The sequence below is a fragment of the Microchirus variegatus genome (assembly GCF_963457635.1).
Source record: "Microchirus variegatus genome assembly, chromosome: 1".
In the NCBI taxonomy this organism is placed as follows: domain Eukaryota; kingdom Metazoa; phylum Chordata; class Actinopteri; order Pleuronectiformes; family Soleidae; genus Microchirus; species Microchirus variegatus.
The window spans coordinates 28,070,842-28,086,627 of record NC_139802.1 but is presented as its reverse complement, the minus strand read 5'-3'; the positions used below and the strand labels follow the sequence as shown (position 1 = coordinate 28,086,627).

General features: G+C 41.4%; 1 protein-coding gene across 1 annotated transcript in view; it reads left to right on the top strand.

The window, feature by feature from the left end:
* Positions 1-255: 255 nt before the first annotated feature.
* LOC310925630 (sodium-driven chloride bicarbonate exchanger-like) overlaps positions 256-15,786 on the top strand; it is a gene marked incomplete at both ends in the record, with an annotated part of 35,624 nt that continues 20,093 nt past the window's right edge. The window contains 3 exons of the mRNA XM_083887617.1: positions 256-303; positions 1,602-1,631; positions 15,568-15,649. Coding sequence (XP_083743743.1) covers positions 256-303; positions 1,602-1,631; positions 15,568-15,649 — 160 coding nt within the window. The remainder of the gene's footprint in view (positions 304-1,601; positions 1,632-15,567; positions 15,650-15,786) is intronic.

The window sequence follows — 15,786 nt, the reverse complement described above, 5'->3', positions numbered from 1 at the left end:
GTGTAGTGGGAACCGCTGTAGCTCCCTCCTCCATGCGTAAATTATGTAGGGCAGGACGGCGATGCTCTGCTACCTCCATTTGAGAAAACCCGGCCGGTGAATGTGAGGCGAACACATAAATAAAGGAAGGAAGAAAAAAAAAAGAAAAAATATAGAAAGGGAGCAGAAGCAGCCACCCTCATCCTCAAGCAGCATTTGACAGAGGAGGAGTGGCGCATCACGACCTGCAAATTGTGAAGCCAAGGAGAAGAAAAGATGGACATTACGGATCAAGGAGCTCAAATGGAGCCATTGTTACCAACGGTAAGACGAAATACACACAATGTTGCTGCTTTTCTGTTTTAAATGTGATGTTTGGATCATAGACATATATTAGAATGTAGACTAAAGCATCATACTGGGTTACGACACGTTTCCAATGTGTATTTCATGTCAAACTGTCTCTCATTGTGTGGACCAAAGAGAATGTTGCGCACCATAAATTGACTTTTTAAAAAAAAATGTATTATTAATTTTTTTAACCTCATGCACAAATATTAACCATATTTGACTAAATATCATACACCTCGCTCATCACAAACGCCTACGCCTTCACATCCATGGTGCAGCTCCTTAACATTCATGTGCTGCCTCCATGAAGGTAACAGGGTAATATTTTTGCTTTCAGCCCAATTTACTTGGTTTACAAGGTCGACCCAGTTTTTATTCCCTCTATGCAACCTGTCAGACTGTTGCTTCAAGTGTTGAACGTTGCAGGTGCAAGATGTGATGAGAACATGTCATGACTGCAGAGAGAAAGAGGTGGCCTTTTCTGAGTTATCCCATTTCCAAAAGCCATTTTCTTGCACTTCAGTGGAAGCGCTAACAAGCATTCATGAAAAAAAGAATCACCAATGTATAACCAGTGATGCAACGCAAAGTATTCAAGATGTTAAACACGTACGTGGTTTACGCTCTACCGTCCAAGTTCATGGTGTTACACATCACATCCTGAGCCAATGAAGACTGAAGGGTCTGCTTCTGCGGTCAATCTCACCTTTTTAACACGCAGGTGCGACAATGCTGTGACAGAAAGAAAGAGGAGATTAGAAAAAGCGTGAGGAGGCAGATGTGATTAAATAAATAACTCTGTTTTGCTCTGGAGGCAAATCAATACTTTTCCCTGTTTTGTTCTATTTGTGGATGTGTCACATGATGACTTAGTTTTCCGGCGCTTACAGTGCTCATGTGGTGTGGGATGGCTGGTTTCCTCTGCAGTCTCAATGCAGTGTGGTTGTTTCCCTGTCATTGTAAGTCATTGCTGCTTCCCCCCCCCCCCCCATCCTCCGCCACTGCGTTGTCATGGTTTCACCAAAATGTGTATGGGCATGTGAGGTGTAAATATGGTGAGAATCTTACAACATGGTAAGAAGAATCACCATACCCCTACCAGGTTCCCAAGGTCAAGCATGAGAATATGTATAGTTTACATCAGGAAGAACTGTATATGCATCGCTGCTGTAGCACTACGCTGCCTTTCAGCATCTGGCATGACAGAAGTGCATCCACATGCCTTGCTGTTGTCCCGTTTGCTGATTTCTTGATGTTCTTTGACTTTGCAGGAACACAGTCCCCAAGAAAATAAAGATGTGGTGAGTAGATACCCTTACGTTGTATTTGTCTGTTTTGCTTAGAAAAAACAATCCATTCATCCATTTTCTACCACTTTATCCTCCACATGAGAGTCGTGCGGGGGCCGCTGTGCCAATCTCAGCTATCATAGGACGGTATTGTCAGAAAAGTTCCACTATTTGAATCAAGTTTTGGGTTGGCGTTACAAGTTAGTTACAAGTTAGTTACAAGGTTGGTGGTGTGTAAAAAGCCAAGGGGACACTAATCTCACATGAATTTTTTTTAATAAATTGCAAATTGTTTGTGTTCTCTTTGCACACTCTTAATCTCAAAATCTTTAAGGATTTATTGTTTCCACATATTTTTATAATATTTGGTGTACATTTGTGTTAATAGTCTCAACCAGGGTTTCTCAATCCTGGTCCTGGGAACCAACTTCCATGCATGTTTTAGAGGTCTCCTTCCTCCATCACACCGGATTCAAATAAATGGGTTTATCAGGTTTCTGTAGAGCGTGAGTCGGAGCAGGGAAACCTCTAAAACATGCAGACCAGGATTGAGAAACTCTGGTCTAAACCATTACTAGGACAGAAGTTTGGATCCGGAGCGTATATATAATAATATATATATTATAATTTTGTTATTTTTCCCCACTTCTGAATAGGTTATAAAATCTATTTATATATTCAATTAGCCAGCTTGTTTAGCAGATGTTGTGGATTCCTGGATCATAATGGTTGCACTAGATAATGGGAATTAAATAGAGTTGAGGCTTTCATCGTTTCAAACAGCTTTGAAAAGCTCACAGGGTATGATAATACAACAGAGTAAGCGGCAACAATCTTTGATGCACCCTGGTCGCCCGATCTGACAAAATAGTGCTTATGCAACTGTGATCTGTGAGTGAGTCTGAGGACAAGACTGAGCTCAACGTGTCTGCCACTGGCCAAACTGTGAACCTTACAACTTTCGACAAGTTCTTTGCTCGGTGACAACGTGCAACTCTGTGAAACTGTATGTTTGATAGACATTAGACACTGATTATCTCAGGGTGGTGTTTGAACCTAGTTATAACCTAGTTTGTTAAAGACAGGAGAATATCAAAACGTTGTAATATTACTATTTAAATAAGTGTGTTTTCAAAAATAGTGAACCCCTTCATTTAATGTTTAACTTTTGTGTTTAATCTCAACTCTTGTTCTTGTGCTAGGTAAGGCTTATTTCAGTCTGCATCACTTCTTACCAGGACACACTTTGTCCTGCAGCTTTGAAACTATTTCAAAATATTATACAGATATTTTTATAGATCATTTTGTGTCAGACAGTGAGAGAAATAATGAGTACAAATCATTTGTTTCAATATTTTGGGAATGTACTGAGTCAGAATTACTCTAGAGTAGTTGGGTTGGTCACACATCAGTATCATCGTCAATATTTATAGTTTTTAATCATTTTACCACTAAGCTCAGTGATTGAACTGTTGATCTTGGCCGCCTGTCGGTTATATCTTGACAAGAACTTTAGAGGCCCTGGTCCTGGATTTGACATGGATGTGATTGCTGTCGTCCTAATTTCAACCCTCGAAGAAAAGCAGGCTCTCTGCCAGGCTGTCCACTTAGGGCTGGTTGATGTGGTTGCTTTGGAGAAGATCAGTGAGGACAGATGGAGGAAGTCTGCAGGAGTTGACCAGGCTTGTTCTTTTGAGCATGGTGTTCTTGGATCAGTGTGAAATCTCTATTTGTAATTTGGTGATCCAACTGTGCAGCCAGGCGGGCAGGAAGCCTCCCCACCACAGCCAGGAGCCTTGACAGGCTGTGTTCCTTTGCATGGTTAATTATAGTCACGTCAGTGGAGAGGAGATTGAAGAGGGCATGGATATAGGTAGAGGGAGAAGGGTACAGAGTCTTGGAGGATGTGAGAGACAGATGGTTGGATGGGGAGGATATTAGATTGCAACTATAATGTGTGAATCATGTCATATTAAGTGTCACATTTGCAACAATTCAGAGTGACAATTCTTGTATTTGTGTGTGGTTGTGTGAAATACTGACACATAATCTGTGCTGCTGCTGCTGTCACTGGGAACATGGCTGCCAGTGGGGACAGATTTTTAGCCACGTAATTAAAGGATCACCTAATATAAAATCTCTACCTGTTGCTGGAAACAGAAGTTTGTTAACAGCTTGCTTTTGTGATCTGAAGTCCCTTGAGAAAATCTGTTTTTTTTTTAGCTTGCTGGGATGCAAAGGCTGCTGGTCTGCTGCTGCTTTATTTGGTTTATTTAGGGTGGTATCATTTAGCTAAGTCCTAAGATCTTTGGTGCAGGAGAGCGAGCAGTTTTCAGTCCGAAAAAGGCTGTGCAATGATGAGAAAAAGCGACAAACTTATCGTGAAGATATCATTACTTTTGTTAAGTGACTAAAATCTGTATTGGCAACCATGTTATAGCAAGGGCGAGCACCTGTGTCTCAGGCTGGGTTCCTGGTGAAGGTGGTGTGCACGTAGCAAAATCGGCTGTGACTATGTGTCAAAATCTCATGAAATCATGCTGAAAGAAAATCAATGATGCACTGAAAGCAATATCAGCTGACATACAGTGTACCAAAAAGATCATATCAGGTGGTCCAGCAGAAATACAGCATCTGCTTGTTTCTTGCATGCCATGTTTTCACAGATTTGCTGACAATGCACGACTGCCACAGAACAGCTTTGTTACCTTAGGTGAACTGTGCAGACACAAACACACACACACAGAGATGTACTGTAACGGCAGTATATTGTATACCTGAATCCCTTACGCTGCTCACTGCTTTTTCTATTTGGAGCTTGTGGCGGACATGGGGCAGGTGACTTCAGGAGGTGCATGAAGCCTCTCACACAGGATGGTGTGGTTTGGCTCCTCCTAGGTCATAGAGGCACAGAGCTCAAGCAGAGCAGAGCTGTGCATGGCACAGCATCGGTGATGTCAGAGCGTTAATCTCTCGGGGGGGGGATTGGCGAATGGACACTTGTCAAGAACATTTGATGCTACCCTGGATGAAGGCAGAGGCTGAGGCAGAGCTGGAGCCGTTCTGAGCTCCAGCATGGGAAAGGAGAGCGGTTGAGGGGAGCGGCTGAGGAGCGGAGAGGTCCTGACTGAGCGCTCAACAAGCTGACTCCATCATTCTCCATTATTCTCTCTGACTCCTCACACACAGACACAAAGCTCAGAGACTCAGGCCCTGAGCCTTTAGCCTCTCATCTTACCACTGCCGCAAGCACAAGGGGAGTTAGCGGGCATCTTGCCCCAACATTTAGGACACACCATGCTGTCAGTGGACCACAATAGAGGATTCGTTTATCAGGTACGTGTAATTTGCACCTGAATATGTTCTATTTGAGGGTGATTTTTTTGGATTTGGATGCCCTGTCTCTGTGACATAGAAGTAGCTGGATAAAAAGCATATTCTGGAAAGAGGAATCCATAGGATCTCTTGCATTTTTTACTGTTTTACTAACTACATTATATTAATGTATGTATAGATAATAGGATGTAGGAGGCTTGCATCCTGTGCTGCAGAAAGTGCCAGTTGTGCTGATATGCTCTGCGAAAGGTCCCGGGGAGGTTGGCTGACAGATGGGACTGTCAGTGTGGGGCTAGAGAGGAGCTTACAGCTGCTGCACTGACCCTGGTGATCGCTGAGGGAGAAATGGGTGCATAAAAGCTAGAAAAACTGAATTTATTGGTGTTTCAGTACTCTGTCCCACATTCTAGCATTTTCTTTATTTGCTTTTAGGACAAGTGGGACAATTTTTTGTCCTTCTCCTTCAAACCCAAGCAACTTCAAAAAAAACAACTTCTCTCTTGTTTGAGGGAGCAGTGTTCATACATCTCATCTTGTGCCCCCCTGTGTCCGACAAGGTTAGAGAGAGGTGATGATGGAGAGTTTCCAGTGCACATATACTTAGCATATTCTTCCCTGTGATGCTGCCGATGCAGAACCTGCTGCCATTGCCACGGTAACCATGGCCATCTGTAGGGATGAAAACCATGACAAGGGAAGCAGGCAGCCAATCGCAGTGCGTGTACAGCTGTTGCTAATCCATCCCCCTCTTAGCTATAGGGAAAGAATCATTCTGGCTCTTAGTGATATGTGATAAAGCCTTCTAACGGATTGAAAGCGAAGAGATTTACATTAAGACCCAGTCTTATGCATTTTGCATGAAACACTCTTTGCTTGGACATTTCCTGTTCGTGCTGTGAAGAAAGAATGCCATTTAGAGTATTTCATTTTAATATGATTCCTAGTGAACACCTCCTGGCCTAGATCTCAGGGTATAGTCATGTAAACATCAATCATCCATGCTGTTGTTAAATCCCCAGGAGAAATCCCTGCAGAACACAAATGAGGTCACCTATCTGCTTCACATTGAGGGATATGATAATGGACACAGATTCCTGGAAAGGAGCATGAGAGAATCAATAGGCCTGTGTTTCAGCCTGGCAAAGAAAGTGGAATATAAAATTGGTGTTGAAAACATCCTCCTTGTTGATTGGTAACTAGCTGCATTGGTGCATATAGTTAATACGTTCCATTCCAATGAGTGTTGGATTTGTTGATATTTTTTTCCCCATTATGCATTTTTTTATATCAATGCACTGGTGGATAGAAAAATTCAAACACTCACCTATCAGCTATTCAGGATATGTCAGTGCAGCTTTTAACAACATGGCAATGATAAAGTACATTTTTCTATACATAAGCTTCCATCTATGACAGGGTTTCTCGGAGAGACACTGTCCTGCATGTTTCCCTGCTCCAATACACAGATAATCAGGTGTGTTGGAGCAGGGAAACACCTAAAATATGCAGGACAGTGGCTCCCCAGGACCAGGTGAAACCCTGATCTATGACCTGTATGTACTACATGTATGTTAGCATTCTTTTTGGGTGACATTTCCTCTCTTTTAGTCACGTAACATAGTCAGTTGGAATATTTTTTTTTTAAGACTGTTTTTATTGGAAGCAATTACAAAACAATTGCAGAGCAGTGTAACAAAAGACACTTTCCAGGTCACTTTCAGTGTAGCCTGGGTTTATTTCTGACAGCCGGCCTGTCAGTTGACAAACTCCAGAATCTTGGTGGAGGCACAGCTGCAGCTTTTAGGGATGGCTCAATACCAGCGTTTACTGTCCGATACGGATATCACAACCTCAAGTACCTACTGATACACATATCAGTCTGAAACATTAAACACCTTTTAAATGACAATGCTGTTAACACTACATTTGTGCTGAGCCTGTCTGCATTTTCCACCTACAGCCACGTCAAGAGATGATTCTCCAACTGCGTAACAAATAAAGAGAAACAAACAGCCCACAACTCAGCTAAAATACTGTTGCTGAGTTACATGTTAAGTCTATAAAGGATTTGGTTTATAGTATTTCACATTTGTATCTTTCCAATATCTGATCCAACCAATACCAATATCAAGTATCATACTGGCTCATCTCAAGCTGTCTTGCTGTCGTTTGTCCACTGTTAGGATGTGCTGTATATCCAGTGTCTCTAACTACAGTCTAAATAAGTGTTATTCAGTCTCTGCGCAGGCTTTTTGTTTTATTGAATAGTTTTTTTTGTGTGTGTGTGTGTTGACAAAAGCTATGGTTAGGCCATGGCAGTCTAGTGATCCTGAGGACACCGTGGCTTTGTTGGCCAATCACTCAATCCTCTGAGGGAAATGTTCAACAATGTCAGATGTAAAAACTCATCAGGAAGAGTGGTTAGACCACATGTGCAGTAGCGTGAGGTGTTGAATCAGGTGTTAAGAGGTGGCAAACTAATTGCTTCAGACGGTAACTGTGTATTTCTTTTGCAGTGACGAGCTGTAACACATTTGTAACACATTAACACTTAGAGAGTGATTTGCAGATTTTCTGACAGATATTGTAATTTCATTTGCACCACTTCATTTTGAGTCAAGTCAAGCCTCTGATCAATATTCACTTTGTAATAAATTTAAAACGTGATGTTGCATAACCACAAATGAAATCATGAATGGAATCATCATTTTGGATTTAAAGATGAAGTAAGTAGTTTATAGTGACATCTAGAGGAGAGGCTATATTTACAATAACGAACTGCTCCTCTGCTCACCCCCTCCCTTCCCTGAGCGCTACGGTATCCTCAGCCGGTCAAATGTTGTCCTCTTCTCCGTGGTGCGGGCGTACTGTCAGGTACTGGTGTTCCTTTATCCGCTGTAAAATACGTGTGGTCCTCCATTCTAAACGCGTAAAAAGATCCGCTCTCAGTCTCGTCTCGGCGCTCGTTTTGTTCTCTCAGGTTTGTCTATACAGGCTCCCGTAGAAACATGGTGTCGTGGCAATGCAACAGCGGCCCGCGACCATGTTATTTTACATTACTTTTTGAAACACTACGAAAATGAAACAAAAAATATTGTACAGCGACTAGACAATGCAGGAGCACATAATATGTATACAAAAGTGGATTTTGGGTTATATAAACCCATAAATACTACGCAGTGTCCCTTTAACTTCTTGTTTCCTCATTCTGAGGCTTGGTTTGAACGCCATCAGATCATCTTGTTTACATGCCTGAATGCATTATGTTGCTGCCTTGTGATTGGTTGATTATATATGACAAGCAGTGTAATGGGAGCGATAGATTCAAAAGATTCTCTGGTTCAGAAAACTGGAGGCTTTAACTACTGCTACTACAAATCGGTGAATTAAGGGTTTGAATATTTTCCAAAATAGCTAAATCTACAAAACAATTTTGCTGAATGTAAAGGGGTTTAAATAGTTCCTGAGACAGTGTACTGTAACCGACACCTGTATTCTCTTCCCAGCCTGAAGCACAGATATAGAGCAGGATATTGATTTGCAGCTACAGAATGTGCTTTGAATTAAAATGAGATGTAGCCCAGCATCGTGAAGGTCGCAGTGCCCTTCTTACTATCACCACACATACTTTCACTGTGCTCGCCTATAGGAGCATGCATGCACAGCACTGCATTAACACTGTATGACATTAGAGCAACCTACGGTCCTCAGTTCATGTCAAGCCTGGAGCCTTTTGCTCTCGTCCCTTCAGTCTGTTGCTCATTCATCCACACTGCTCCTCCCCATCACACCATGTCGCCCACAGAGGAGCAGTGGGCATTACCGTGCATACATATATGTACATATATGTACAATGTATGTCCCTGTGTGTGTACAGTACATGTGCCACTTGTATTGTATTGAATCTGTACATAGGGCCATTGCCTTGCAGCAGAAAGTCCCGGGTTTGTGACTCGGAACAAGGTCCTTTCTGCATGGAGTGTGCATGTTCTCCCCGTGTGTGCATGGGTTCTCTGGTTTCATGCCACAGTCCACAGTCCAGTACGTTCTAAAGTGCCTGTAGGTGTGAGTGTGAGAGTGAATTGTGGCTTGTCATTATGTGGCCCTGCAATGGACTAGAGACCTGTCCAGGGTGTACCCTGCCTTTCGCCTTATGTCCGCTGGAACAAACTAAAAGGCCTTAAGATGAACAAATGTAGATATAATTTGTATTTGTAAACAGTTACTGTGCAAAAAGTCTAAGGCCACTGTTAGCTTTGCTGGCCTTGCTGTTACAAAAAGATGGTTTTATGTCTGGCATAATAGACCTATTCCCTACCTGTTCCCACAGGTACTACAGCTCCCATTTTCTTCATACAATAGCAGGACAAGAAGGACCAGTGACAATAACAGTGTTTGACTTCATTGTGGTTTGAAAAAGCCAGGTTCCTTCTGTTGATCAAATGTAAGTGGTGATAACACTAAACACTTGCCATTTTAGCCTGAATAAGATAAATCCCCAAACAGTTATTCATGTTTGGTTGTATTGAAATGAAGAGATTGAGAAAAAAAACAGAAACAACAGATCTAATGGTGACTATGACTTTTGCACATTACTGTACATGTTACATTCCAGTGTGTCTGTGTTCATGATGCTACATGGTCACATGTCTACCCCTCCTCCACCTCTCACATCCCGACTCCCCTTGAGCCTTGGTCACGTGCTCACTGCTCCCGTTCCCCCTCAAGCCTCCCTCACCAACCAGCGGACCAACCGAGAAATGGATGATTTAATTCTCTCCACCGTGCACAGCCCTCCATCACTGATCCCATGGTCAGAGACGAGGTTTATCCTGCTGTAAAGGCTGCCACATTAATCTCAACCCAGATTGTTGAGCTGCAATACAGCTCTCTGGACCGATCTGGGGTCAGCATCATGAGGTAGAGGAACCGGTATCTATAAATAGAAGCTGGGACCTACAGGGACCAGAGATTCTGGCTCATTCGTCATGATAAGCAGGGTAAAAGCCTCGTTTGGGACAAAATAGAGGTTCATAACATCAGGCTTACAAACATTAACTAGAGTCATCGCTTTAGTTAAACAGTAGAGACAAAGATGCAGAAATTAAGCCTTTATGGGAGGTTGTTGATTTTATTCTGCCCCATTCACTGTTTAAGATTGTCAATACAAACTCCTTGTTTACATTTACCGTGATAGGGGAAAATGCTCCATAGCTACAGTATCATTGAATATAAGAATATACAGTATATATGCACACACATAGCTAAATGTGTATGAAATGCACACATTGCCCCACAATGTATATTTATAGTAAGAGGAAATTAATGCATTAGCATAAAGTTGATGAACAGACATCCTAAATACTGTATGTGATCTGATAGGAGATAGAAGATCATTATCAAGACCATATATAGACCATAAAGCCATAGCACTTACAAAAATGCATTTATAGTCGAGTAGAAGCATCAATATTAATACCATTAATATTGTATTTGCATCAGCACAGTTCCTTGCAGTTAGTGAGTAAATATGTGTTACCGCAGCTGGACTATATTGCTGCCAAGGATGTGGGAGTGCTAAGTTGTGATAAATCTGTATTATCTTTCTGTACTTTGATAGACAAGGCTGTGGAAAAAGAAAAAATGGGAAAAAATGGCTTTTCCAGGTTTCTTAAGCCGTGTTTTTATCGGTCAAAAACCCAGCAGAAAAAACCAGCATGACATTGTAATGTGCAGTATTAAGACAGTAATGTGTTGCACATTAGGTCAGAAAGACAAACTCCTTCAAGTGTTGATGTGAAAGGAGTCAATTGCTGTATAGGTTTGGTGTGAAATAGGTATTACAAATGTAGTTATATGTAAAATTATAAACAGTAGTTGTGGACAACAAACTTGGTGTCTTAGTAATGCTGTTTCCATTGTTTGTTTCCCACAGTGAAGTAAACACGTGTTACAGTCTGTTGTGAGCTACAGGATCCAGAGGAGAAACTATACCTTTCACAGTCATTATTTAAACACATGCCTTCATTCAGTGTAGCACAACAATGGTATTAAAAAGCCTCATTCTTTTGCCATCTGGTTATGTATTCTATGTCAGCGCTTTAAACTACATTCTAGCTGAATTTAGATATGTACCAGTATAATTCTCATGGGGTTTTAAGAATGAGTTACTGAGACTGAGGGAGTTTCCCTGGGGACTTGCAGGGTCAACCAGCAGTGCCAGCCCTGTGTCAACCTCGTCCTCTCCCAGGCTTGTCACAAACAACCAGTCACTACCATGAGGACAGATTAAAAGAAAGGAAATGTCTTTATCTAGAGTGCTGATTAAGTCTGTAATTCATCCCAGAGTGAATTGAGTTAAAGGAGACAAAGCTTCATTTGTAAACACTTCAACTGGGTGTCAACCATTGAAACTTCTTTCAAAGGATCTAAAAGGAAAACTGTCTGCTCCTGACATATTCAGCAGTGTCAAAAGCAGAAATATGTCACATGTACGTAGGGCAGACACATAACCCAGACTTGGAAATCATGATTAAAGCATAATCTTGGACCAGAGTATTCAGATTGATGTGTTTACATGAATCATTTTTTATTTCAATCAGGCTAAACATAGCTTGTCAGTCTTTCAGATCACTGAAAGTCCATAGATGTCTGTCTGCAGCGTCTACATAATTAATCTTAAACTGAGCCTGTGTTTGCATGTCTAAGAGAGCGACTTATAGTGTAATAGCTCGGTATACTGTAAGCCCATCACAGTCAGCTGTCGACATCTGTCACACGGCACTCATTTGATTCACAGGCCTTGTTTTCGCACATGTTCATACATGTGTGTCCATCTGTGTGTTGTTGCACCAGTTGCTTAATCACTGCAGGATCAGGTGGCCACATTTAGCATGAAAGTGTGTAGCACATGTCTGCATATGAGATGCTGTTATGTCCAGTGTATTGAAGGACTCAGTTTTTAAAGAGCAGAGCTGTAATAATTCTATTAAAAAAAAAATGTATATAAGCATTTAAGAAACTTGCTGCATGACAGATGATGGAGAAGAAGGTTTTGAGCTAAAAAGCAGCTCTGCAAGGAAAAACAGCAGAGAAAACACTTATTTTGGGATTATATATGTTTGAGTCCATGAACTAACTGCATTTGGGATGGAAAGAAATTGTGTTGGTTGTCAGAAAATCACTTCGACCTGTATTATTTTAGGCTGTTTGCATTAGTGTTACTGCCGCTGCACTGTTCTTGGTATTCTATTACTGGACATATTATGTCCATCCATTGTGCTTACAAATAATATAATAATCACCACATGTTCACACTGTAGATATTTTTCATATTTATTTGCTAATTGGCAATTTTCCAACACTTGGTTCCTGAGAAGCTTTTGCCCTGTGATGATGGCTGTGCTTCTTTTTTAAAAGCAGTTAAATAAAGAGGACATGTTGCTCTTCTTAGAAAAAAAACCTCTGTAATTACCAGGCTCCTATCAAGCATGTACAGGAGAAGAGGTAGTTTGTGACACAAATATTTTGAAAACAGCATAAAAAATTAGAAAACCCCCCCCAAAAAACAGGACAAATGGAGAAAAAAATCCCTGCACTCTATAAATTAAAAAGCTGACCAGGAACCAAGAGATGCCAGAACAGAAATGAAGTCTTAACTGAAATACAAGCAAGCAAGACAATGAAGAAGACCATATCCACAATGAAAGGCAGGACATGGAGAACAGAAAATAAAGGATAAATTACATGTGGACCAACATGCTGTCAACAAACTGTACATCATTGCAGTCTAATTATTAAGGTCTTAAATTCACCTTACCTTTGTAGAGACACAAATCTAACCTGGCCTTTACGCTACCATTAGTCAAATAACAGATGTTGTCAGTGCAGTTTCACTATTTAAGGATACTATATTTGGGTAAAATACTTGAGTAAATGTACTTTCCAACAGTGCTAGACAGAAGCATAATGGTAAATTCAATTTCTCTGGCTCAGAGCTAGAACTGCCCATCACCCGAAACCTACTTATTGTATATTGTGTATTGTGTCTAGCCTGCACCTTCCTGCAGCACCAGCAGAGAGCCAGCTCCCCGATACAGTAGACAAAGAGGTGTGAAAGCACCGTCTGAAGGTAGAGTTTTTGTCTATTGGAGGAATGCGAAAGGGAAGTTGCTCAGGTATAAATGTGGAGTGCACACGTTGCTCTGGGTCTTTCTCCAGCAAGGATCACTCCTGTGAAGATTGACCTTTTCCTTGCAACGAAAATAAAACCTTGTCGGCCGGCAGAATTTCCTCATTTCATTCTTCACCAGCAGCAGAGAGATTTCCACAACAGTACACAGTCAGTACACCCACCGTACATTAACTTAACACAGAAATGCATGTTGGAAAAGACTGTCTAACAATAAGATAAAGTGGAATAGATTTTATAAGGCAAGCCTTTTTAAAGTGGCAAAGACCAAAGTCCTTGTGTTCATAGACATAGTCATCTGGGTTCCTCCTGAAGCCAAATAGGATTTGAAAATAATTTGAATAGCCACCAGGCGGCAATTCCATTGGTTGCAAAAAGCATACCCACTTGGTTTATAATGCCAGTAAACATTTTCTTCAGGACTTAAGTGTCTCAATTTCTAGTTTTATGTCTTCTTCAATTGAACATTATGTACATTTTGTAAATTGTGTTCTCATTTATAGGAAAAGATTGTAAAGAATGGCACATATCATGTTGGACCATCACACACGCTCTGACGTTACACCCTGTCGGTACACTCTTAGAAATAAAAATGCTAAGTAGAACCATATAAGGTTCTTCGGCTTGTCCTCACAGGAGAACCCTTTTTGGAACGAGGTAGAACCTTTTTATAAAGGTTCCACCTTGAACCCTTTTGGAGGCTTCCACCAAGAACCCTTTTAAAACCCTTTATTCAGGAAAGGGCTTTTAAAGGGTTCTCTAGATCAAACTGGTTCTTACTGGAACCATTAGTGTTACCAAGAACCATTGAAAAATCCTTTCTTCAGGAAAGGGTTTTTCAGAAGCAAATAGTTCCAGGTAGAACCTCAGCCCTTGTAGAGGGACCCTTTTGGAACCCTTATTTCTAAGAGTGTACCACATACAATCACACTTCAAGGGCCTCTGTCAACAATTTTCACGGGTAATAATGGGTGAGGACTCACTCGCAGTAGTACTAATAATGTTATTATTTAAATTTTGCACAGGTCGTTCCAGTATATCCTAGAATTGGACACTTCCATCTGAATAAAAACCAATGAACAAAAACGATTTTTTTAATAAAACATTAATCAGCAGTGTTAGCATTCATAGACAAGTTCCTCTTTACATCATTCAATTGCATTTCACAGTATAAAACAACATGAATGTATAATATTTCATTGATTAGCACCAGTATTTTCCCCCCACTGCAGTGGCTCCAGTTCTTGGCAGAGCTGTGGGTGGCAACACATTTACCTACATGATTTTAGGCTCATGCACAAAGAAGCCATCGAGTTCCAGCCATGACTCAAAAACTGCGTAATAAGCTGCCGCTCAGCAGTGGAGCATGGCTTTTTCACATTGTGATAGGCTGCCTCTTGTTGCCATGGCAATGGCCAATGGAAGTTCGCCTTATAATGCTGAGTTTCTGTGTGTGTGTGCGTGTGCAGTTTCAGGACACATCCTCCCACTAGGCAAGTGAAGGGGAGAGCTGGTGCAGTGTACTGTTGTGTAACAACTTTCATTGTTTAGATGAGATATGGATTCAACTTTAGTGAAGACAGAGAGGCTCTTCTGGTACAGGAGTGTGTGACAGGAAAACTGTCCAGTCATAGAACCATGGACTACATTAATTGTAGAACATAACAATAATGTTATGTATAATGCAGTGTTTCTCAATCCTGTGTTTCCCTGCTCCAACACACCTCGGTACACAGCTTTTGCAGTTTTGACTCGTTGACCATTTGAATCTGGTGGTTGGAGGGAAACATACAACATGCAGGGCAGTGAGTCCCCAAGGACCAGGAATGAGAAACACTGATGGTCCTTGGGGATTTTTTAGACCAGATGTCTCAAACTCAAATGGCCTGCGGGCCACTGAGTGTCTAGTTTGGTCAGTAGGGAGCATGTGGGAAAAAAAGCCCCAAGGAAAAATATATCGAATAATAATATTTTCTGATGATATTTCACAGAATTTCAAAATTAAACTGTTTGTTTTGATGTGGAATGCTTAAAAATTCACAATATAAACTCATATGTAACTCATTGTAACTTGATATTAAGTGGCGGGCCACTTTAATTTGATTGGGGGGGGGGGGGGTTGAGATCTCTGTTTTACCTGCTCTAACAGACCTGATTCAATTGGTCAGCTCGTCAACAAGCACTGCAGAAGCATGGTAACGCCCCATTTATTTGTATCAGGTTTGTTGGACCCAGGAAACCTCTAAAACCTGTTAGGTGTGTTTGAGCAGGTAAACACCTCACACATGCAGGACAGTGGTTCCCCAGGTCCAGGAGTGAGAACACGTGCTCTAAAACATGCAGGGTTGAGAAACCCATTAGCCAAAATGTCACACACTGAAATGACACATTGTGCACTCTCTCTCTCTCTCTCTCTCATAGAGAACGGATGAGGAGGCGGTGGTGGATCGAGGGGGCACACGCTCCATGCTCAACACCAACTTTGAGAAGGAAGAGCTCGAAGGTAAAGCCCCCTGATATTGCAGGATGCTATGTTTCCCATAATGCACCTCAGCAGCAGTCACTGGTTGTTTGAACTAGACTACATGAGAATGATATTTGCTTACCACAAAGTATTAGTTGTGCTTTTGTGCAGAAAAC